A 24,648-nucleotide genomic window follows, 5' to 3' on the forward strand; every position below is an offset into this window, starting at 1 on the left:
TCCAGGCATTAGCAGGTATTCCTGCAACACAGCACTATTCACAGTGATTTGGAAGGTTCCCACTAGTAACAAAGGACAAAGTGCTTTTAAAACCCCTAACGCTAAAAGCAGGGAGGGAAGGCGGCATGGTGTAGCCCACTCTCATCAGATCTCAAAAGCTAAGCAGGGTCTGTACTTGGATGGGAGAACATCAAAGAAGACTCTGCAGAGGAAGGCAATGGCAAACCACCTCTGCTTCTCACTTGCCTTCAAAGCCCCTTGCTGGGGTCACCATAAAATGGCTGCAACTTGACTGCATTTTATATTCACAATGCTAAAGGCAGCATTCTCGTCACATATTGTGAGAAACCTGGAAGATACGCCAGCACCAATGTTCCCTCTAAGCTGTAGAGTCTTGTGAGCAACAATTCTACTTTGTGAGCTACTGGCATTAAAGTTGTGAGCAAGTGATTTGGCTTCTGCATAAATTAGTCTGCTCTGGAGCCATCCTTCTTGAGCTAAGACAAAAATGTGTGAGCCGGGGGCTAAAAAACCATGAGCTAGCTCACGCTAACTCAGCTTAGAGGGAACACTGGCCAGCACCACACTGTGCATTTCTATGTCCCTGCTGCCACAGCCAATGAGGCAAGGGTGGAGTAAGCAGGGGTTGACTGGGAAGCAAAACAGTCCAGGAAACAGGCCACTCTCCCTCCCAATGGAGGAACGAGTGGTTGGTGGTGAGGGCTGCAATTCTCACTTGGGGTGGCCTGCCACAAGGCCAGTGTCATCTGGTGCAGAGCCACCACAAGCAAGGTGGCCACAGTGGCGGTGGGACAGCCCCCAGGCCATTAGCCCACTAGGGACCTTTCCTGGTGGCCTTAATGACTAATAAGCCCTTGAAAGGCAGAGAAAACACATAACCCAGTGATGTTATGTCATGACAAACAGGTCCTTCCTGCATTTGCCTGCTACTCCAGATTTTCTCAGTGCTCAAGTCGAGGCAATTTAAATCCACGGCAAAACAGCATCCCAATAACCTGCGGCAACAGCAGGCTGAAACCGGGCTGACCACTGAAGGGAGGGAATTTAATGCAAAACTAAAAAGAAGGTTGAATTTGATTTTAGTGCAGAATTGCTTGGATGACACTGTGGTGAACATGGATTAAAAGGAGAGTGCAGAAGAAAGAGACTTGGGCTGCATCTATACGTCACTAGATACTGTCAGTTCAGTTCAGTTAGCCTTTATTGGCATAAAACCATACCTTCACTGGATACTGTCAATGTACCACACCAACCATTTGCAAATGGATTTTTCCGGTTGGGCAAGACAATCAGTTGCAAATGACTCCTATGGCACAGTGACAGTGCAGCATTCAGCAATGCGTAGAGGCAACCCTGAAGTAGTGGTAGTTCCATGTCTCTTGTAAAATCTAGTTGTGCCCTGCCTCATTTGTGATGAGGAGGCTTGTTGAAGAAATCATACGACACCCCCTCCCTTTGTGCTGAAATCTGCCCAGAACCAGATGAACCCATGTTCTCACTATACCAGTGTGAGCATAGGGTTAGTTTACTATTACATTTACTGTTCTATGTGGAAAACAAATATTTTTTTTTAAAAAAAAAATACCATTCTGACGGATGAATTGGAACTACGTTCCCAGACGGAAGGCATTATTTTTCTTAGAATATATATAAAGTGAAGTTACAAAAAAAAATTAATCTCACCACTGCCAGTATGTTTTACTGGGGAGTTCTAAATATCAATCTGTAAGAAGCACGCGCACACACACAGCGTCAGTCCTCATCCACCCCCAAATCAAAGCGGCTTCCCCAAAAGCTTTTAATATCACTTGGCAAGACGAGTGTTGCTTTTGGCACGGAAGCTTTACGGAACCTTCAGGGAGGGGGAAGGTCCTGCTACTTCACCCTAATCTTAATCCAAATAGCAAATGCGGCACACTCCCTGACTGGCAGCTGCTGCAACTGATCAGCCTCCCCACATGGCTAACTGGCAATGCACTGGTCTCTAAAGAAATAAACAGAGGCTGATTCAACGGGTGGATTTGGGTTGGCGCAGGAACCTGTGAAGCATCACAGCCCTGTTTTTCAAAGAAATGGAGATTACATACGTATATACGTATGATACAGGGACATAGATAGACAAGCTTATATAGATATCTATATATATATGGTGAAAACCATGGATTTTCCTGAGCTCTTTGGAGGAAGGCCACAACAGCAATGAGACAGATTAGACTTGATTGATGGCAGAGCAATAATTTAGGCATTACATTCTGTAACAGACAGTCATGATTCCCCAGGCAAGCTGATGAGCAGGACATGCTGGAGACAGCCAGCCCTTGTTTTGATACCTGGGAGCCATGGGTAGATTACCTCCAAACACCTAGCCTCCATTTTCCGCTATTCTGTCTAGGCGATGAGGAAGGGGACTGAGCAACTGTGAGATGAATTGTTGTTAGTGTTAGTGACACAAAGGAGAGCTCCCCATTATCATGCACCTTAGAAATCCATTTGAAGAAGGGCACATCCTGCGAGAAGCAGAAAGTCGGGTCTAATAAGATTCTGGATATCCTCCCAGTGGTTTTAGTGAGGCGTCAGCCGATGCAGTAATGAGTGGCCCCGTAAAGACGCCAGATGAAAAACAGTTTCAACATTCTTTCACCATCACAGCCACCACACTTGCTTCATTCATTTTATGAGCATGTTTCTCAAGCTGTTTCCTCTAATTAGATCATCTTGTGCACCACGTCTCACAAGCCCTTCTCAGTAAACCACAGCAAAAAAAAATTCCATCGCTGCCTTCCCTGATTTTGCTGCCACAAGAGATCCATTTGACCAAATGAAACCATAGCATCCCCAGTTACAAAAGCATCTCCCTTACATCATGGAAAGAAAAAAAAAACCTGGTATCCCTTACATCATGGAAAGAAAAAAAAAACTGGTACATCTTGCTTTGATAACCTGCTAGGCTCTGCCACTGTTCCTAACTGCTGACTCTGCTACATCTAAATTGAAAACATCTCAAATCTTGAGCACTCAGTGCTGAGGTGCTTTTTAAGAACTCCGGCAACCAACCAGGAAACAGCGCTGATAGAACTGTTTCTCCATTGGCTGGAGGCATCCATACGGAAAGCTGTTATTCCGCCTGGGGCCTCAAACACAGCACCAGTACACAGAATTACAGCACTGGGTAACAGTTATATATCACTGTTCATGGAAACACTCTCTTGCAGAAGCCAATGTGCTGGATTCAGCAATCCACCAGTGGAAGTCACCAACAGTCACAGAGTCTTCCTGCGTTCCTCTCTTGATCCCAGGACAGTTGGCTCCCAGGGTTGCAGGATGCATGTGGATCAACAGCTACATGGCCAGGCAGCTACAACACCAAAGGAGGCAAGACCCTAAATTGCCCATCCTGCTCTTCTGCTAGCAGAGCTGGAATGACAGAAGGGGGAGACTTCACCCCCTTCTCCATCCCTCAATGCAGCCCCCTCAACTCACACAGCTGTCAACCTGCATGGGACACGCAACCCTATGAATCAAGCTGCCCAGAGTTGGGATTGCTAGATCAAGAGAAATACAAAAAAGATCTGTGATCCTCATGTCCGTGGAGCACTAGGTTTAACCCAGTACTAGAAGCAATACACCACTAATGCTAATTGCCGGTCTCCAGGATACAATTTCCATTACCACCAAGGTTAGGAAAGCAATTTTGATCACAGAAACATTAACATCATTTCACTGCTATTATTTCTTGGCTATTGTGTACACACTGCCGACAGAAATGAACTATGTTGGCGGTACGTCCCTAGAAGCAATCTAGTCCGTCCCCCCTCCCCGATATATCTGCAAGAGAACTGAAAAGAAGTTACAAGAGCCAGAAACACAATACCTTATTAAAGGAGGAAAAGATAAACTTGAGCTTACCTTAGAAGAATCACATTGTTTGACATAAAGGCTCCAATCGTCACATCTGAAAACAACGTTTTGTAACATTTAGAGAATTATAATGTAGTGTGAAACACACAGTAACAGCCCTGCACAATGTATCATAGTTTGAAAATTACGAAGCATGGTTAAGACTTACCTCCTCCTCAGACTGCTGGACAGGAGGTGGGGGGCAGCTGGAAGGAAGTGGCTGGGTGGAGCATGGGCAGGGGAGGCCAGGATGTGGTCCAGGGCAGGGCGTGAGGAGAGGGACCTTTAGGCTTCTCTGCATCAGACTCCAGCCTCTTTTTTCCTTGAAGGCACCCTCCCTCCCAAATATTCCTGCTAGTTGATGTATTTGTAATTTTTACCAGTTGCTGTGTGACGTTCTTTACTCTCTATATTGTCACAGCTTGGCAGTTTGGGTCCCTTGGGGGGGAGGCATGCCTGCACACGTGTCTCCCTCATTTTCGGGGGCCCCATAAGGGGCCCTGGTGTGTGGAGCCACTCAGCCACAGGCCCAAGCATGGGCTGCCGGCTGGCTTCCACCCCAGGTGGCAGGGGGACCATGAAGAGGCCAGTGCCTGCATATGTCCCAGTATCCTGCCACTCCATGGTCAACCCCTCAGCAGGTTGGGCTGGGGACATCGGGCAGCAGGTGGGCCGCCCGATATTGGGACCTGCCCTTATGCTGTGCCACTGCTCCTTTGTCTGTAGTAAATGAGCTGTGGCCATGTTTGATCCAAGAAGGTTCTGTGTGTGATCATTCCTTCCACGCCTCCCCCCCCCATACCCTTCTTGAACCTGCAAATACCCCCTTTCAAAAAAGGAAGACCATTTTCCTGCAGTGTAATGGTTCCAGTCAATGGACTGGATGGCTTTTCTGCTGATGCAATCTTGTCTAATTCCCCTTTGTACTGCAGCACTGACATGGCCTTTTGTCCGTGTGGGTCCCACAATCCCTGACATATTTTGCATCCAGCAGGGAAGTGAGTAGGATCCAGTTCAACAAGTTACTCTTTTAACAACTTGATGTGGGATATTACGGAATATTAACAATATGGTCCTTAAATCCAGATCTCCCTTTTCTGTTCCTCCTAATGGGTTTCTTAATTAAGGTGTGGGGGAGAGGTTCAAATCTGTTCTAAATTCTAAACCAACCAGATAAACACACTCTGAAACAGGCTTAATCGTGCCGGCATGTTTTCGAAAGAACAAAGGGAAAGTGGAAACATTCAACCCATGAATTTTCAGTTCAAAATTTGCACAATATTTTTAATTAATTGTATCTGTTGCTTCACTTGATTCTTCTAATTGGTGTTGCAGACCTACCTGGATAACCATTTCCATCCATATCAACGCCTCCAGAAATAGACTGGCCAAACATCTGCAATCTTGGGTCGACCCTTTTCCCTGATATCCTCTGTAACAGACAACATAGAACTGGGATCAACAGAATCAAGCAAATGTGGACATTTTTCTTGTGAACTTGTTGCATTCAAAGACAAACCTCCTGCTGGCTCAGGAGGAACTGTGCCTGAGAACAACCACATGTTCATCTCGGTCAAACCACTGACTAAGACAAGCTCTCTGCCATCCCAATATTCGCTTCTGTATCCAGTCCACTGATATTAAACCAATTGGGCTCAAGGCAATGTTCAGCTCCATAGTCTATTCTATTTGGTATGGCAGAAGAGAGAGTTTATCCATACACTGGTCATCACACTGTTGCTTATTTTTCCAACTCATGAAATCTATAGCAATGACCCATCCAGGACTACTACCTCCCTAAAACTATCACATGGTGTCTTACCTGTGGGGTTTTCAGTCAATTTGAGGCAGAATTATAGTGAGATACTACAAAATATTTCCTGTGTGGAACTTTACAAGGTGTCCAGTACCTGCAAAGCACCACTGGGCCTAAGACCCATAATTCAGATGGCCAGCAACACTGATTCTCCATATGCTGAGTGGACTAGAACAGAGATCCTTGGCCCCTGTCCCATTCACTCAGGAGAACGTTCTACCCAACTCCATCAAACATGGTATTCCCACAGGAGGAGGGCAGATAGTACAATAACCAGTGCTTCTGATTAAGAGATAAAGCACCCAACCTACAGCAGGCAAAAGCTTCCAGGCAAATAGGCTGTTATAGTTCTTGCCCCAACCCATTAAAAAAGTGGAAATATTGGTCCAACAGTCAGATGGGAAATCAAACAAACAAAAAAAGAGACAAAGTTCAAAGCCCCCAGGAAAGAAAAGAGCTCTTAAACCTCTGATCTCATGAAGTAATGAAGAAAACTTTCCAATTTTTGAACCGATAACATTAAGGCAGCCAAAAGCAGCTGAACTCCTCAAATTACATCTGCACAAGAGAATGTGGCTAGGCTTTTGTGGAGGGTCCCTGTTAGGGTGGCAAACCAGGGCTCTCCATATCCCACAGACATCTGCAGGCGATTAGGGCATAAAAGGTTGCAGCATAATGCTACACAGCTCTGAGTACTGCAAACAAAGCCAAAGGCAGTGAAAAACTGAGCTTGACGGTATCATTTATCTGCAAGCTCATGGAGGGGCTTCCTTTGTACCTATGGAGGTAAAAATCAGCAATTCAAAATGAAAAAAATATACACTGCTGTAAAGGGATAGCCCTTGATTCAACCACACACAGGTCGTTTCTTAAGTCATAGCATTTGGATGGTTCAGAGTTATAGTAACACTAACAGGACACAAAGCTTTTCACCCCAAGTTTACTGGTTCAAACAGAGGCCAGGTAGAAGGACACCACAAACATCTGAAACTGTTTGATGGATTTGAAGGCCAAAGGACTGGCTGACCTTCAGCCCTGTTCCATGTGTACAACAGACAGCATTAAAACAAAGCCATTATAAAGGAGAGAGGGGGAGAGAGACCCCAATGAAAACTAAGGGGGGAAGTAATGGCAGGAATGTATCATGAAGAGGACGGCAAAAGCTGAAGACTAATCTAGCAGGAGACAGCAGCTAGCTTTCCTGTTTGTTAATGTTTTAACTGTCTCATTATGAAACTTCGATACTCTTCAAATAACATTTAAAAATACAAAAAAATCACCAATGTAATCGTAATCTGAACTGCTCATACTCATTCCAATTCATTCGTTTTCCCTGTCCTATCCCTGGTGCAGAGAAGGCAGAGTCCTTCATATGCTGCAAATTATCACTTATAAAAAGCATCATAAAAAGGGATTTTGTTAGCAATTTTTTTAAAAAAAAAAAACTAAGCAGTCAGCAACCAGCAGAGCTAATCAGCTACAGCTTGCTCTAAGAATCTCAGATGTGACCACTAAAATTCTGACTTTGCATCCTGCACGGGCTCCCACCCAGCAACAAAACAAAATACTTAGGTCAGAACTTTAAACTGCTGAAGGAAAAGGAAAAATAACAGTCCTGAAAACAATACAAAAAATTACTGCGACCCAAATTGGTCCAAACGTCTGATGTTGTGATCTACTGTTCACATATGGTGGTGTGTTTGTGTGCTTGTGGATTACAACTCATTGAAGGAGGTAGGACTAGATAACCAGAAAACTGCCAGTTTGGTGCAGTGGTTAAGACTGTGGACTCTAATCTGGGAGAACCGGGTTTGATTCCCCACTCCTCCACTTGCACCTGCTGGATGACTTTGAGCAAGCCATAGTTCTGACAAGAACTGTCCTTGAAAGGGCAGTTCTTGAAAGAGCTCTCTCAGCCCCACCCACCTCACAGGGTGTCTGTTGTGGGGAGGGGAAGGGAAAGGAGTTTGTAAGCCACTCTGAGACTCCGAGTAAAGGACGGGGTATAAATCCAATCTCTTCTCTTCTTCTTCTTCCAGTTCCATCCAAAGGTACAGTTCAGGATTGTTTAATAGAAGTAACAAGGCACATGGCTTATTTGTTACATTAAGCACACCACGAGGGTTTGTTTTTTATTGCACTCCACTGTATGACATAAGGACATCACCTATATAAGGAGGAGAAGAAGAGGCTGGATTTATACCCCGCCCTTCACTACCTGAAGGAGTCTCAGAGCAGCTTACAATCTCCTTTCCCTCCCCCTCCCCACAACAGACACCCTGTGAGGTAGGTGGGGCTGAGAGAGCTCTTTTGAGAGCTGCTCTTTCAAGAACAGCTCTGACAGAACTATGGCTTGCCCAAGGTCATCCAGCAGCTACAAGTGGAGGAGTGGGGAATCAAACCTGGTTCTCCCAGACTAGAGTCCACACACTTAACCACTACACCCAACATGCACATGACAAAACTGCATGTGTACAATTCTTCTCTTTCAAAATCAGAGGAGGGAAACAGAAGTCATGTTACTGAGACCATTCTGTCCAAGGCCACCTGTCCAAGGTCTTCCTATTGTTTATTCCTTGAGGTGTATGATGGAGAAAAGCAGTGGGTGCCAAGATCTCCATGGGAATGAATCAACAGCCCACTGTTTGTAGTCAACAATTTGTTGGCAAAGACAGAATTCACCTTTTTTGACTAATAATTCTGGTGAGAGCCATATTTTCCTAGAAACCAGATTTTAATTCACACAAAGCTGAGAGCTCATAAGAGGTCACAAGAGAAAAATGAGCTGTATTTGAACCTTACATTTCTTAAGTTCTCCAACCTGCATTCACTCAGGGCCAAAATACTCATTACATGTGACACCAGCTGGGTCAAGATTCCCAATCCAACTCCCAGTCACACTTTCACATGGGGACCAACCTTTTAAAACCTCTCCATCACTCTTTGTTGCTCCAAATGCTGGGAGGGGAGGGGCTTCAGGCTTCACTCCTGTGTCATTTTCACCCATGGAAACAGCCAGAGGGAGCCTGCTTGATCCTTCCTACAGCTCCATGTGCCCTGGGATATACATGTGGAGCCTGAGGAAGGGGCAAACAGACTTCCCCGCAGCCATCTTCACTTCAAACCTGAAGCCCCTCCTGCCCCCACAGCATTTGGATAAACACAGAGCAACTGAGAGGTATTTAAAGGTTAGTCCCCATGTGAACATATGAATGAGCATTTGGTTGGGCACTTTGACCTGAGTCACATCACACAAAATGTGTATTCGGGTCCTCAAAGTGTTACCATAGAAGCTTCTAGAATCAATTACACTGTGGCAAGTCTCTTATCATTAGCCATCAAGGACATCGGCCCTTTTCACATTACTGTTCTAAACCAGATGTTATTTGTTGCTGGCCCGATTTTGAATAAAGTGATACAGGGATAGGGGTTTCATACAGTGAATTTCCTTCTGTTAATGAGCTGTCTCTGAAGTGCTATGGTCATATCAAACCGTGCCGCTTCCCCCTCCCCAGCCCTTTTTCACTGCATGGTCTTCCTCAGATTTTTTAAACGTTCTAAGGTGAGGACTATAACACTAAACCTCTATAGCACTCAATGGAGTCAATGCATCACCTTCAAAATTGAAAGTAGGCCAAGTAGTCAGCCCCATTCAACAGAATTTCTGGCCAACACCCAAGTCTTAGATCCGCACCAACTTTGTGTACATACCATGGCACATGTCTAAAGAGCACCATAAGGTCACACAAGCAAGACTTACCATAGAATATTGTGGTACAATGCCACCAGAATGTCCATGGTAGATATAAACTGCTCCTATGTAATCGTCTTCTTTAGGGGCACCAATGGCAACATCTAGGTATTAAAGACAATGCAAGCAAAGTGGAAAAAATGCAATGCAAACAATTAAAAAAAATACTACATTAAAAAAAAAACAACCAAAATAGCCCATTGAGGATCGAGAATTTTAAGTGCCCTCTGAATGCTGAATCAGTTAACAAAACTAATTATTTTAAATGATATTAAATAAAATAAAAGTGAAGGGAAAAAACTGATGGAGATGGGCAAATTGGCCTGCTTAAGTTCCTAAAACCAGACAGTATTCTAGAAGAGGGGTTTGGGCAGGCGGCAAAAGCTTCCAGTCACTTACTTTCCTCCTCCATAATCCCCATGGGATCAGAGGCTTATTTTAAGAAATACATCTTTGAGCTTTTTCCAATAACACCAGCAACATAGTTGCATGCCTTCCCATGCTTTAGGATCTTAAGAGAAATCTCAGGCACTATCCATGCATGAAACTAACAGTGGCAACATGGAACACAAGCTATTATATGGCACAGTCACTGAAATTATCTGTTCATAATACAATGTTTCTTTCAGCTATGCTCCTGCAGAGTGCAGGGGGTTGGACTAGATGACCTGCAAGGTCCCTTCCAACTCTAACATTCTATGATTCTATGATACACTCTTTATCTGAAACAAATGGAAACAGATGGCCCAAATCAGTGCTGAAAGTAATCCACTGAGATCCATGTTAATTATATGGATGTATACACCTATATGAATTAGACTAGGACACAAAAAACAAAGTTGGCTTAAAATTCGTGTTGTTAGCATTAATCCATGTGTAATGAAATTAACTAAAGTAGCAGCTGATTAATCAGCAGGAGTCAACATCAATAAGTGAGGACTCATTTTAATTGGATTGGTAAAGCTGAGAGTTAAGAGCAAACTTTTGGAAACCGCTATAATTTAGGTGTGTGAATGTGACAGGGAGTCGGGGGGGGGAGTTAACAACAACTTTGCTTTTGCTTATTAAGAGTATACTTGCATGTACCCTCAAAAATAGCAACAGCTTGGCCTGGCAGAAAATTCAGTAAAGAAGTTACTCTCAGTAGACATGGATACACCAGTGAGAATAACCAATTCATTACTTTTTTAAAAAAACAGATTTTATGAATTTCAAGAAAAGATACTACAAAGAAACAAAATGAAAAGAGATAAGAAACAGAACAGAAAAACTGCTAACGGAATGGACACTATACTCTTACATCAGCTTCATTATTTGACTGGCACAGAGGACAATACAGAACAAAAATACTTTATTGCTGAAGTTAATTGCTGCTGTTTAAAAAATCGTACATCCCCATACTACTGGGCTGCCAAAGAACATGGTGGCTAGACATCATAAAGGTCGACACCAGCCTGAGCATGGAATGACTCAAAGAAACAGTACAAGATCGGAAAACGCGGAGAGAGCTGGCCCATAGAATCGCCAAGAGTTGAACACGACTGAATGGCTAACAACGATACTTCCATCAATATCTCAAGAATGCATTTATAGGGAAGATTAGCAATATGACAAAATATTAATCTCTTCAAAGCAAATGAAGTAATCAACTAAGGATACTTTATCGCAGGACAGCTCAATGTTAAACATCATTTTCTGCATTCAAAAGGATTATACATTTACCCCCAGACATTGTGCACATCTCATTAAGCAAGAACAAACGAAGCACATGTATGAAAAGGAAAGACACTGACCTGGGAATCCATCATCATCGATATCCCCCAGGGAAGCCATACTTTCCCCAAAGTGTGCATTGTAGGCATTATCACCATTCAGAACTAGCTGCTCCTCCATGACTCCCTAGCAAACAGGAAATAGGACTGGCTAAGGAAAACAGAGTAAGTGTTGAATGATACATGGCCTCTTTGCTGGAACACACTGGGGCACATGTCCCTCAGGAAGCACCTGGAGCATGACGGGGCTAAGACTCCAACCAGAACTTCAGTGAGTGCAGTAAAACCTGCCTGTTACAAAAGGAAATACTCAGCGTTTTAAAAAGGAATCTAATTGCTCCTGAAAAGGAAGCAGCCAGCCAGGAGGACAGAGTAACAGACCAATTAATGACAAAACGGTAACATGTGAAGAACTACTTGAGCCCGTCACTTTTTATGCATTGTGGCTAAAATCCATGTACGACTGAAGGGCTCTAACACTTGTGAGGAAAGAACCCAACCGGCGTTCAGTCACTTCTGTTTTGCTCAAAGGCATAAATAGGATGAAACCTTAGAACAGCAGATTTGTGGCAAAAATCCCATGCAATAATCCTTCCTCAGAAAACATGGGTGGGAATTCTGGTTGGCATATCCCTCACATGTTCCTCATTACAAGTGACAGTCTGCATTTGGCTGAATACTGATCCAGCTACTGAGATGTCCTGGACCATGAGTGGTATGAGCAGGCAATACATAGCAATTGGGGGGGGGCTAGGGGAAAAAATGTAACAAATGTAGGACAGTTAGGGGAAATTAAGTCATCAAGATATCCTCATCACTAGACAAAACCATGCTTCAGCAAGAAAAAGCAGGTAGCAAAACATAGCCTTAACATTTTGAAAAGCTGACATTTTCCTTTTGCAGACCGAAAGGTCGGTAGTGCAGCAGTTCGAGACCCGAGTGCTGCATGACAGAGCTCCCATCTCTGGCCCCAGTTCCTGCCAACCTAGCAGTTCGAAAGCAAGAAATTGCAAGCAGATAAATAGGTACCGCTTCGGTGGGAAGGTACCAGCGTTCCGAGGGCCTTGGCGTTTAGTCATGCCAGCCACATGACCACAGAAAAGTCTTCGGACAGCGCTGGCTCTTCAGCTTGGAAATGGAGACGAGCACTGCCCCCTAGAGTCGGATTCGACTGGCTTTCAAGCAAGGGAAACCTTTACCTTTATGGACAGTGTAGCATTAACAAACGATGCAACCGCTCAAGCAACAAAAACAAGTCAGGGAAGTTATTTAGCTCATTTTAAGTGTTCTTGCCTCTATTTCTAACCCATCATCAAGTAATCAAGTTCAGGGGGAAATTGGAAAGCCTACAGGTCAGGCATGAATGTTTACTTAGCCACGACTGCCACTGAATTCATTCATACACCCAAACCTGAGAGTAGCACCATCAATGGCACAGTAATGGACTTCTCCTAGACAGAAGGAGTGGGGGGGGGGCAGTCTATCATATCTAGGTTTGCATAGGGTCAGACCTTCAGAACAACTGCTTGCTTCCCTGGGCTCAGCAAACACAGTTACCAGCAATGTTCCCTCTAAGCTGTAGAGTCTTGTGAGCAAAAATTCTACTTTGTGAGCTACTGGCATGAAAGTTGTGAGCGAGTGATTTGGCTCCTGCATAAATTAGTTTGCTCTGGAGCCATCCTTCCTGAGCCAAGACAGAAATGTGTGAGCTGGAGGCTAAAGAACTGTGAGCTAGCTCACACTAACTCAGCTTAGAGGGAACACTGGTTACCAGGCCCCAACTGGCCACGGGCAGGGGATGGGGGGGAAGGGTTGCCAGACCCAGGTCAGGAAACTCCTGGAGATTTGGGGATGGAGCCTGGGGAGGACAGGGACCTCAGTGGGGTACAATGCCCTAGAGTCCACCCCCCAAGTATCCACTTTCTCCAGGGGAACTGAACTCTGTATTCTGGAGGTGAGTTGTACTTCCGAGGCTGGCATCCCTATCAGGAGACGGGATACAAAAATCATATTAAAGGACAAGAGGGCTGGAAAAAACGTGAGAGTGGCACTACCCAGCACTTCAGACGTGATTTGTGATACAAACCTGATGTACTGGCACCTATCTGAAGAATGTGGTTTGATTTTTCATGTAAAAAAAATTATATATTTTGGAGTCCAGGGGGTAACAAAGCAGAGGGATTGCAGAAGCAAAGAAACCGTTTCGCAAAATAAGGGCAAGTGATGTATTCCTAAGAGTGAAGATAGGTTAATGTTCAAGAACAGTCTAAGAGAATAAAGTTTTGTTTGTAAATCCAACCAGAATTCCCACAAAAAATTATTCCCCCCAACTTGCTACTATTTACCTCCTATCTCTCCAGAGAAAGAGACCATTCCCACAATAAACCAACCTGGTTGCTTAAAACAAGCTTTAAACATCACAAGGTGTTTTTACCCAATTTGTTTGTGAATGAGAACAGATTCGTTTTGGGAAATTGCAATAAAATGTTTTGGGGGAGTCTTCAGGAAATTGTAATAAGGGGGGGGTCGTTTAGAAAGCTACTGACATAAAGAAAATCGTACATACCAAATCTGTAAGAAAAACAAAGAGGGAAATGTTCTGTTTTATGGTGTTTTTCTTTTCTTCAGTATTCACCACTAGGAACAATTTTATTTTGCCCTAAGGCTCCACATGCAGAACACATAACATTATACGTGCATAGCTGCTCTCTTTGGGCACGTGCAAGTAATCGGAGAAGAGACTGAATGGGTGAAGTGAGAATCAAACTGAGTGGTCCTGGTCACAGGGACAGATCAAGAGCATGTTTTTAATGGCATTAATATAAACAAAGCTGGGTTGGGGAGGATTACCAATGAACACTTTTAGAATTTCATACAATTTTCTATTAATCCACTGAAGTTTTAGGGTTCACAGAACCCAGCTGGTAATCTTTTGCTGTTCCACGGCTTCTTATTCTCTTGTATTTTTTTCTATTTGTGTGTCATTTTTGCTTCTTGACCAAGTACTTCACAACTACACACAGCTCTTTTACCACTGGGGAGACCGGGTTCAAATGATGATACCACAGATTGCTGCGGGGGGCATCGAACCAAGCACACCCTCTCAGCTCTTAAAATAATCCCAGAATTATCATCTGGGGTGAATGGGCCATCCCCCTGTACGCAACCTTGCAGAACAGTAGGATGCAAACATACCCAACGTGGAAAACTCAACACAGAGGGATATAATTTTGCAGATGAGATACCAGGCACAGAAAAGCCAGATGGCTAGAGTCAAAGCATTATTGCAGCCAACCCAGGAACTGAATCCATCTTTCCAAAACACAGTGTTTACAACTAAACTTCTGTCAAGATTATCTTATCACAGTCTGAAGGGTTCTCCATCCATCACTTATTCTATGCCATAAAGGCCTTCCAGAGTCCCAGATCTCTTATCTCCAAATACCAACAGTGCTGTTATCCTACTTCAACTGTCTGATGAACAACGCAAATTAGTGGGGTGCCAGTGGGCACGCATGACCTTAAGTGACCTAAGTGGTCATGGTCTGAGACCCATATGTTAGGCACCAAAGCACAAACAGCATTTATTTGGGGGAAGAGACATTTTCACAAACAGAAGCATCTCTGAGAAAACCCATATGGCTCATGTTCTTTCCAAACAAGTCCTGGTCCTTTCAGAGGACAGGAAGTTTATGTTGATTATTTTCCTAGACTACTGTTTGTTCAGCAAAGGGTCATGGTGGTTGTGCAATGTACAGTTGAACAACAAAGCTTCCAGTCATTTCTTGTTCTGATCGCAGATTTTTTTAATAAGTAACAACACTATGACTTCTTTCCACATAGGCTCCTATTTTCTCCATTTTGACACAGTTACAGGTCAAACAGGGTTAGTTCTATTTCCCCCCAAAAGATGCTACAGCTAGTCCAAAAGTCGCTACACTTGAAAGCGAAATCTCCATGAGATGTTGCAGAACTATAATTCATTAGCAAATATGATAGTGTTGCACTAGAGTTTACAATACACTGGAAACAGCTCTCTCATGGTAGACAGTGTCCTATATTAGGGGCTATTTCTCCTGCCACGCAGATTTACCACCAGGTCACGATTGCTTTGGGTGCCTCCTGTAAGCTTTGGTCATCATGATGCCTGAGCCAGGCCAGAGCCCCTGATGGCCATTCCCAAATTTAAACTCGAACGACGTGTTCTCTAACGCAGAGTCCCTGATTTCAACTGCTTAAGGTAGGGAAGCTAGAACCTGAAGCACAGCGAGCAGAAGGTACAACTTTACTGCTGGCCAGGCAGAAACAGAAATCGAAGCTGTAAACATTTATTCCATGCCTGGTCCATCCGGAGGCTTCATACAGCTGATCAGTCCAATTTCTCTCACCCCCTTCTGCTTTGGAAGAGGGCTCTCATGCCTGAGACATGGGACACATTGTCTACGTTAGATCACTACACAAGGCCTCAGTCCTCAAGGGTTGGAGCTCCAAGCCCCGGAACCCTGACAGTATGTATAGGATACATCAACCCCAATTGGAGCCTGTCTTCACCACTGAACTGTGATTATGCTTTCTCTTGCATTTTCTTGGTCTTTGGGTCCTGCTGTGCAAAACTGTGGGAGAGGGGGGTATCCATATCCACATCTACATAACTACTGACCACACAGTCCCCTTCGCAAGGTCAACGAAGCAAGACTAGGCCCTGAAATCTCATGCCACAATAAATGTGATTGTCTCTGAGGTTTAAAAAAAGTGTTTTCTGCTGTTTTTCTTACTACAGAGTAACATGGCATTGCTTCTAGTACTCAATATTAACTGGATTTTGGGATATCCTGACATATTTTATAGATGTAATTACTTTTTGATAGCTTGGGACACCCTGAATACAAATGGGCAAATGGTTTGTACAAGAGGATGCCAGAGGATATTTTATAGATGTAAATTACTTTTTGATAGTTTGGGACACCCTGAATACAAATGGGCAAATGGTTTTTTACAAGAGGATGCCAGAGGATTCCCCCAGTTCATGTGTCTGAGTTCCATACTCACATTTCCTCGGCTGAGGTAGACGGTGACCTGACCTTCGTCCCGGATCTCGGAAAACATGGGCGCTCCCACCAGGAGGTCTGAAAGTCCGTCAGAATTCAGATCAACTGCACATAAGGAGGAGCCAAAGTAAGAGCCCATCTGCAACCAAGCCGAGTCACAACAAAGCATTCAGTATCTGCCCACACACAGGAGGAAATCATTTATGCTTTTCTTCATTTGTAGCTGAAGTAGCAACTTGCTGCTTTATCTGACACTGGCAGCTCCTAGTCATTCCCTCGGGGGAATCTTTTGGCAACTGCCACAGCCTGTTTCCACACACACACATCCAGTAAAGTAATAAAACTCACACCTTCAGTTAGATCTTGACAGGGCTCTTTTTGTAGAAAAAGCCCAGCAGGAACTCATTAGCATAATAGGCCACACCAAACAGCAGAAACTGATTAGCATATTGGGCCACACCCCTGACAGCACGGCTCATTAGCACATTAGGCCGCACCCCCATGTTACCAGAAGTGTGCTCATCCAGTCACACCCACCTTTTATTCTGTTTACCTTGTTTGTTGTCAAAACCCAGGGCTTTTTTGTAGCAGGAACTCCTTTGCATGTTCGGCCACACACCCCTAATGTAGCTAATCCTAATGAGTTTCTGCTGTTGGGTGTCGCCTATTATGCTAATGAGTTCCTGCTGTTGGGTGTGGCCTATTATGCTAATGAGTTCCTGCTGGGGGTGGCCAACTTGGGAGCCAGCCGGAACTCCGTTCCTGTGTGTTCCTGCCCCAAAATAGCCCTGGATCTTGAAATAAGTTACTGCTGTGCTTCAAGAGCCATGGCACTAGTATTTTAGGGCATTTTAACCCATATTTCCTCCAAGGAACTCAGGGCAGTATACATGGCTTCCATCTCCTCTACTTTATCCTCAAAACAATCCTATGAGGTAGGCTAGGCAAAGAGGAAGTGGCTTCCCCAAGGTTACCCAGTATGTTTAATGGCAAGCAGGCATTTGAACTCGGGTTTCTCAGTCCTAGTTCAACACTCTAACCATTATACTACACTGGCTCTCTTGAAAAGTCAAGCAACACTCATGTTTTTTGGGCCTTTGTGAACACTCTAACACATATGCGGATTGTGACTTGCCTCATCCCGGGGCAAATCTTTTACGAAGTGGACAGTTCCAGAACAATGTCAGAATTCAGACATCGGTTAGGGTTTTCACAAAATTGGTTTAGCAGACGAAAAGGCATTAGGAAATTCAAATCTTGTTTACTTCACCTTGTTAAAAGGAATACTAACTAAGCCAAGGAAGCAAACACCACTGAAAACACATTTGAACCCTTTGTCTGGCCTAAGGTACCTTCCCCTGAAGGAAGAGACTTCAGATATCTCACGTGTTCTTTGACAGCTCCAGACTTAGGCTATCAGTCCCTAGGTCAACCATTTTGAGCCTTCTTCATTTAATCACCATACCACAAGTACTGATTTTGTGGTTTGTTAAATCAGTGCAGAAGAGCCAAGATGGCAGACAAGTCATTAGTGGGGACTGATTTGTGCAATGTGTCTGTCACAGAGAAGAAGAGAAGAGATTGGATTTATACCCAACCCTTCACTACCTGAAGGAGTCTCAAAGCGGCTTACAATTCCCTTTCCCTTCCCCTCCCCATGACAGACACCCTGTGAGGTAGGTGGGGCTGAGAGGGCTCTTTCGAGAACTGCTTGTGAGAGAACAGCTCTGAAATAACTTGTAACTGACCCAAGGTCACACCAGCAGTTGCATGTGGAGAAGTGGGGAATCAAATCCGGTTCTCCCAGATTAGAGTCCATGCTCCTAACCACTACAACAAAACGGTTCTCATTTCATGCAACAGCTTGAAAAGCCAAAGCCACACAACTTGCAGATTCGGCTCCAGTGCGTGCAGAGTTCCCACACCAGCATTCCCCACAAGCACATCACTTCCAATACAGCTAGGCACCTACCTGAAGACTCTCCATACAACATGATGAACAATTCTCACAAGTCATGGGACTCCCATACAGAATCATTTACCACAGTTCCCAGGTGAAAACCGGGTGAGAATATGCCCTGAATTGCTCTAGATTTTTGATGACTTGTGGTCACTTTTGTCTCTATCCACTGTGAAACTGGGACTGCATAGAATCAATCTACTGCTGAACGAATGTTCAGTGATTAACAAGTGGTCCCTGAACATCACGCAAGACAGAAATAACAAAAGACATCAAACTGAACTTATACTATGACTCTCACCTCATCATCCGCTTACTGGCTGAACATTTGCATTTCTCTGCCCTCCTTAATTTGATCACACGGTTTGTCTTTGACCAAAATGAGCCAAGAGATCGGGCCAATTTATTATATCAGTCAGGCAGCAGCAACCACACCTATCATTATTTAGTCAAAACTGACCTTTCAAATGCAGAAAAGCTGTGCGTTCTGTTTACAAGCTACTGAGGGAGGAAGGGAGATCTCTAGTCCACTCGGTTTTGGAGGTTTACAGTCAAATATTTCAGATTTGCATTTTCTTTGTGGATTTTTGCTTGTTTGCTATATTTTAACACACTCACTGGTAGTCACATTTTTGAACAAAGTACCATGAATTTAGGCAGTTTGAAATGGAAAACAGTATTATTAATTCAACAGCAACACTGTGCATGTGTGTGTGAAATAACTGAGGCAGTCTTACTCGGGGAACATTAGCTTTTTTTTCTATTCCCATCTGATACCATGAATTCAGGACTGATTGTGAGCTGCCTTGATAAGGACTGAGTGCACAGGATAGAAATGTCTCAAATAAGTTAACAAATGTTAGTTTTGTTAATATCTTTGCTAACTGCCAGTAAGGATCCAAGAGTCTCCAGCAATGGGCACTGGAGCAGTGAGATAAAGCTTATCACTGCAATCATGAAAGACAAAGTAGGTAATTGCCATGTGTGAAGTGGCCTTGAGGAAACAAGAGCTGGATGGGAAATAAAATCACAAGCAGACCTGACAAGAGGCGAACTTGTGACTTCTGAGCACTCTAAATGGAATCAGAATTAGTCAAAAGCACTGAGGGCAGAAGTTACTCATTCCCAGGGGTCATTTCGTAGAAAAAGAGCTAGGGGAACTCATTAGCATAACTCATTAGCATATGCCACACCCCCTGACATCAGGGGCCCGGTGGTGGACCTGCAAGGCCAGCGGGAGTGCGAGGAAGCCCTGCCAAGGCCCTCCCTGGCCCCAGGCAGGCAGGGGTGGGGAGAGGCGGGGAGGAAGCAACTTACCCTCCCTCTTCTCCTGCCTCCTCCTGGCTGAATGAGGGCTGGAAGCGGGGCAGCCGGAAGCAGGGGGCGGGGCTTCGTCATGTGCCCCGCCCCCTGCACCTCACCCGGGGGAACTGCGTTCCCCCACGTTCCCCCCCGAAATGACCTCTGCATTCCATACTAAGTAGAACAACTAACTCTTGTTTCACTTAATGATCACTCACCTTTTTTCCCGAAGCCTGAAAAATCTTAATGAGAGAAAGAGACCTCCTATCGGTTCGGAAAATGTAGACCTGCAAAGTTAAACAACAACAAAAATTTAATTCATCACATGTATATTATATAAAATTAAATTATGGCATTCCTCCAGTGGCCATCTTTTCTGGTGGGTTCAGCCTACCTACTCACCAATGCTCCCTCTAAGCTATGGAGTCTTGTGAGCAAAAATTCTACTTTGTGAGCTACTGGCATTAAAGTTGTGAGCGGGCGATTTGGCTCCTGCATAAATTAGTTTGCTCTGGAGCCATCCTTCCTGAGCTAAGAAAAAAATGTGTGAGCCGGAGGCTAAAAAACTGTGAGCTAGCTCACAGTAACTCAGCTTAGAGGGAACACTGCTACTCACCCCTCCCTTTAGGTGGCAGCCCAAAGAGAACTGTTCCAGATCCCCAGGGAACAGAGGTGCAGTGAACATGGCCACTGTATGGCCTAGTGGTAGGTCACTGAGTGGAATGTTGTGGCATTTCCATCCCACTGACCAGGCAGCTAAATTCTAACAAATATTTGACAGCTGGTTCCAACAGCCTAAAGGAGGCAGCCTCTAGCCTCTTCCAATCCCCACAATGCTGAAATGTGTCAGAGATTTGTTTCAGCTATGCTGAAGTCCTGTCAATAAAGTTGTGGCCCTGTTAAATCCAAGTCACGTGTTGCGTGCTCGTTCTTGGATTCAGCAAAGCTTAGTGCAAGCCAAGTCTCCTCTTCACCTGGGCTAAGTGTCATTGGTCTCCTTCCCACTGCCTCTTTCCACTTAGCTGCTTCACTGAGTTCCTGAAGTTTTTAATACTGAAAAAATTAGATGTTTACAGGGCTGCCCCGCCCCCCACATTTTGAGAGAGGAGGCAGTCTCTGGAGCACATTCCTGCCTGATGAACACTAGCATGGGAAGGAGCTAACCAGAGGCAAGGAGGGACATAGTGTCCATAGAGTGTCCATCTAAACCTGAACCCAGATGGAACAGCAAAGCTCTCTGTTGGTGTCTACTTCCCTCTGTGTGTGTACTAGAGGCTAAGAGGGGCAATGATACTGGACAAACTAGGATTTTCTGCATTCAGACATCATGACAAACTGCAGTTTATAAAAATTAGCTTCTCCAGTCTGTGTTATCTTCATAGGTGTTCAACCAGGGTTCTAAACTTTGGCTCGTTAACTGTGAGTCATACTACTATTGCCTGACAATGCAAGAGATAACATCTATGGATGCTGTGGAGGCAGGAAAGGACGCAAGTAACAGGCTGAGATTCCTGATGGGGTCTGTCCTGTACATCTGGTAGACTAACCAGGGCTTGTTCAATGAACTTTGGTTCAAACAAGCCACAGTTTGTTGTGATATTTGAAAGCAGGCAGTATTAGGCAGCCTGATGAACCTGTACTTGACTGCCATGAAGCCAAATAAGATAAATACCAAAACAAGTGCTTTGCTCATTTTAAAAAGTATTACCAGAAAAAAATAATCATACATGGTAACAATGCCAAGAAATCCATTTCAGGGGCTCTGCTGAAATTAGCCTGCAGCCTCACACTTCTTGTTCATCCGTGTATTTCCAGGAACTGAGACAATAAGTCTATCACTGCCACATTAACAAGGGCGTCAAAGCGTCATTAAGAACCACACCTTTCCAATGCCTCCGTCCTGGGGAGCCCCTCCTACGATGTCTGTGGTTGTCGGCTGAGAGAAGTGACCTGCTGTCACGGCATATCCTGAACAGGGTGTTGTGGGGTAGAGGATCAGGGAGGGGTCAGAAGGAGAAAAGTGACAAATTCAGAAAATAAGGAAATTGGTTACAAGAGCAGGTCAGCCATCTGGAAGATGGCAAGATTTTTCTTTCCTCCTCCCAGGGTCTAAATGTACTAGCATCAGGCAAAAAATCCAGAATACCAGGAAGTGGCCAGTGTTCAATTCAAGGATAAATATTACAATAAGCAGTGAACTGGTTTTTTTTCCCCCAACTGTGAACTGCTTTTTCCCAAAAAACAAGATGGTGAAGGCCTGGAGAGAAATCTTGAGAACAACAAGAGCCACATCTTCAGACAAGAAAGGGACCTGGTAAGAAAGCAGCTGAGGAGTCCAGATGCACAAGGGAAGAATGAAAACAGAGAAGAACACACAGTAAGAATGAGATTAATATTTTACGCCCGTAAGCAACAATTTCCATGTATACCAAAATGAACAGCACTCCCTCAGCTGGAATTGTTACACCAATTTTATTGAAGAAGAAAAGGCCATGGGCTAAGAGCAGTAAAGAAATACAGAGTAAATGTTTTTAAAAAGCAACCTGCCTGGGTCAGAGCTCAAGAACTAAAGTATATAACAAAGAAAGGGAACAGTTTTATCTGAAAGATGGGTATCAATCATTGCTCCCATTTGCTGCACTAAATATGATATATTATGATACCAGAGAAAAAAAAGAAAAGGCTTGGCTCCCAAACCTTCTTTGTCTCCCCCTCACACGTATACACTGTGAATTATAGGCCTTTTTATCAGCCCGCTAAACACTGTATTTCAGGGCTCTTCGAAGGCAAAACCTCTACATCTTCAATATATATATGCCTACCTCCCACTTAACGATTCTCTTGTGGGTTTCCCTAAGTGGTCTTTAAAAAAAAAAAAGAGTGCGGGACTGAGGGCTAAAGAATCTAAGAGGTCAGACTCAGATTTTTAAAAGCACTGCCTCAGCTTAACATGCCAAACAGATCAGGTAAGTGAAGGTCTGTCAATGTTTTCATAATCAGAGCAAGTAGCCACCGGGGACCAGACAGAAGCCATTACATGTACAGTATTTCTCTTCATGAAATCTGCTGCACTATAAACCCAAGTTATTAATGAACAGTGATGCTATCTTATCTTGGAATATTCTCTTATGGACAGTACATCATCAGTAAAAGATTCCTTTACCAAGACCATTAATGAATTCACCTCGAAAACACTCTGTGACCAACCCATGACAAAAATTAAAACTAAACAACCAATATAGGACAATTTGAAGATGCTGATATTTTCTTGACAGAGATTTATATCATACATAGACTGAAAAGAACACTAATTCCTATGATATAGGAGAAGAAACCCCTGAGCCTAATCTCATCAGATCTCAGAAGCTAAGCAGAGTCGACCCTGGTTAGTCTTTGGATGGGAGACCACCAAGGAAATCTGGGGTCATTACCCAGAAGCAGTCAACGGCAAACCACCTCAGAATGTCTCTTGCTTTGAAAACCTTACAGGGTCGCCCTAAACCAGCTGTGACTTGACACTGCTATATTTTGCTAAATGTGTCAGCGCTATACTTTAGCTATATTTTGACAGAGAAACTTAATGATAACTACACAATATCAGTGAAACGGGGCTGAGAGTAGAACCTAAGAGTTCAAAATCCCAGTCTAAAGATTAGACCAGTGGTTTTAAAATCTGCTACTTAAAAAAACCCTTCCTTTCCATTGAGACATCTTCCACAGAACCGCTGCACACAACACAGAATTTGTAGGATTAAAAAAAAAAAATACTACACCGAGTCATATAGCATACCAGATAGGCCTACTAGACCTCACCTGTGCGAACTGACAGTGTACCCCATAACATATTCTGTTCTCCACCATTCTAGGGTAAGATCAGTAGTAGTAAACAAGTGATATCATAGAATCACAGAGTTGGAAGGGGCTGTATGGGCCATCTCAATGCAAGATTGGCCTAGAGCAGTGGTGGCGAACCTATGGCACGGGTGCCAGAGGTGGCACTCAGAGCCCTCTCTGTGGGCACGCGTGCCATCGCCCCAGCCAGGCCCAGACCATCATTAAAGTGTCGAATTCTCTGCCAAATAACTTTAAGTAAATGAAAGCATTTGGGATTGCTTTCCTTACTTTGTTTGGATCATCTTAAATTAATGTATGGGTTGTTTTTTTAAAGTTAAACTTCAGTATTCAGGTTAAATTGCTGTGTTGGCACTTTGCGATAAATAAGTGGGTTTTGGGTCGCAGTTTGGGCACTCGGTCTCTAAAAGGTTCGCCATCACTGGTCTAGAGCATCCCTGACAAGTGTTTGTCCAGCCACTGCTTAGACAACCAGTGAGGGGGAGCTCACCACCTCCCTAGGTAGCTGATTCCACCTTTGAACAACTCTTACTGTAAAAAGGTTTTTCCTAATATCCAGCCGGTACCTTCCCGCCCTTAATTTAAACCCATTATTGTGAGTCCTATCCTCTGCGGCCAACCAGAACCGCTCCCTGCCCTCTGTGACAGCTTTCAAATACTTAGAGAGAGCGATCATGACCCTCGTCAACCTCCTCCTAACTAAATAACTAAATACATCATGGGGCCCTCATAAGCATCTATAGAATCCCAGGCTCCACACAGTATAGTTTGAGAACCATTAGGTCAAGAGTTGTCATTGACAATCATTGTGTTCGGATGTGAAGACAGATTATCATTAAAATTTGAAACATCTCCATTACTCACCCAGGTAGGTATACCGTTTGGCGATCACAGCATCATCATTCAATTTAAAATAAGTATTATCAGTGAGGTTCAGAACTTTGATGGTTCCTGTCCAGTAGAAAGACCCAGGGGCTCCCATAACAACCAGTTCCTACCAAGAAGAGAGAAGAAATTGGATTTATACCCCACCCTTCACTACCCAAAAGAGTCTCAGACAGGGGTCATTTCGTAGAAAAAGAGGTGCAGGGGCTCATTAGCATAACTCATTAGCATAACTTATTTGCATATGCCACACCCCCTGGCATCACCGGAAGTGTGTCAGAAGGCAACAGCCACCGCTCAGGCTCCACTGGACTGGTTTTGGATTGCTAGCTATCGGGGGGGGG

General features: G+C 44.1%; 1 protein-coding gene across 1 annotated transcript in view; it reads right to left on the reverse strand.

The window, feature by feature from the left end:
* ITGA9 (integrin subunit alpha 9) overlaps window positions 1-24,648 on the reverse strand; it is a 296,748-nt gene that overhangs the window by 240,407 nt on the left and 31,693 nt on the right. Inside the window, exons 5-12 of the mRNA XM_015405733.1 lie at window positions 24,284-24,413; window positions 21,450-21,535; window positions 19,786-19,854; window positions 16,307-16,444; window positions 11,279-11,384; window positions 9,495-9,589; window positions 5,260-5,350; window positions 3,928-3,973 (exon numbers count right to left, since the gene is read on the reverse strand). Of these exons, the coding sequence (XP_015261219.1) occupies window positions 3,928-3,973; window positions 5,260-5,350; window positions 9,495-9,589; window positions 11,279-11,384; window positions 16,307-16,444; window positions 19,786-19,854; window positions 21,450-21,535; window positions 24,284-24,413 (761 nt within the window). The remainder of the gene's footprint in view (window positions 1-3,927; window positions 3,974-5,259; window positions 5,351-9,494; window positions 9,590-11,278; window positions 11,385-16,306; window positions 16,445-19,785; window positions 19,855-21,449; window positions 21,536-24,283; window positions 24,414-24,648) is intronic.

Source organism: Gekko japonicus, unplaced genomic scaffold, assembly GCF_001447785.1.
Source record: "Gekko japonicus isolate JY-2015 unplaced genomic scaffold, Gekko_japonicus_V1.1 scaffold58, whole genome shotgun sequence".
Lineage (NCBI taxonomy): Eukaryota > Metazoa > Chordata > Lepidosauria > Squamata > Gekkonidae > Gekko > Gekko japonicus.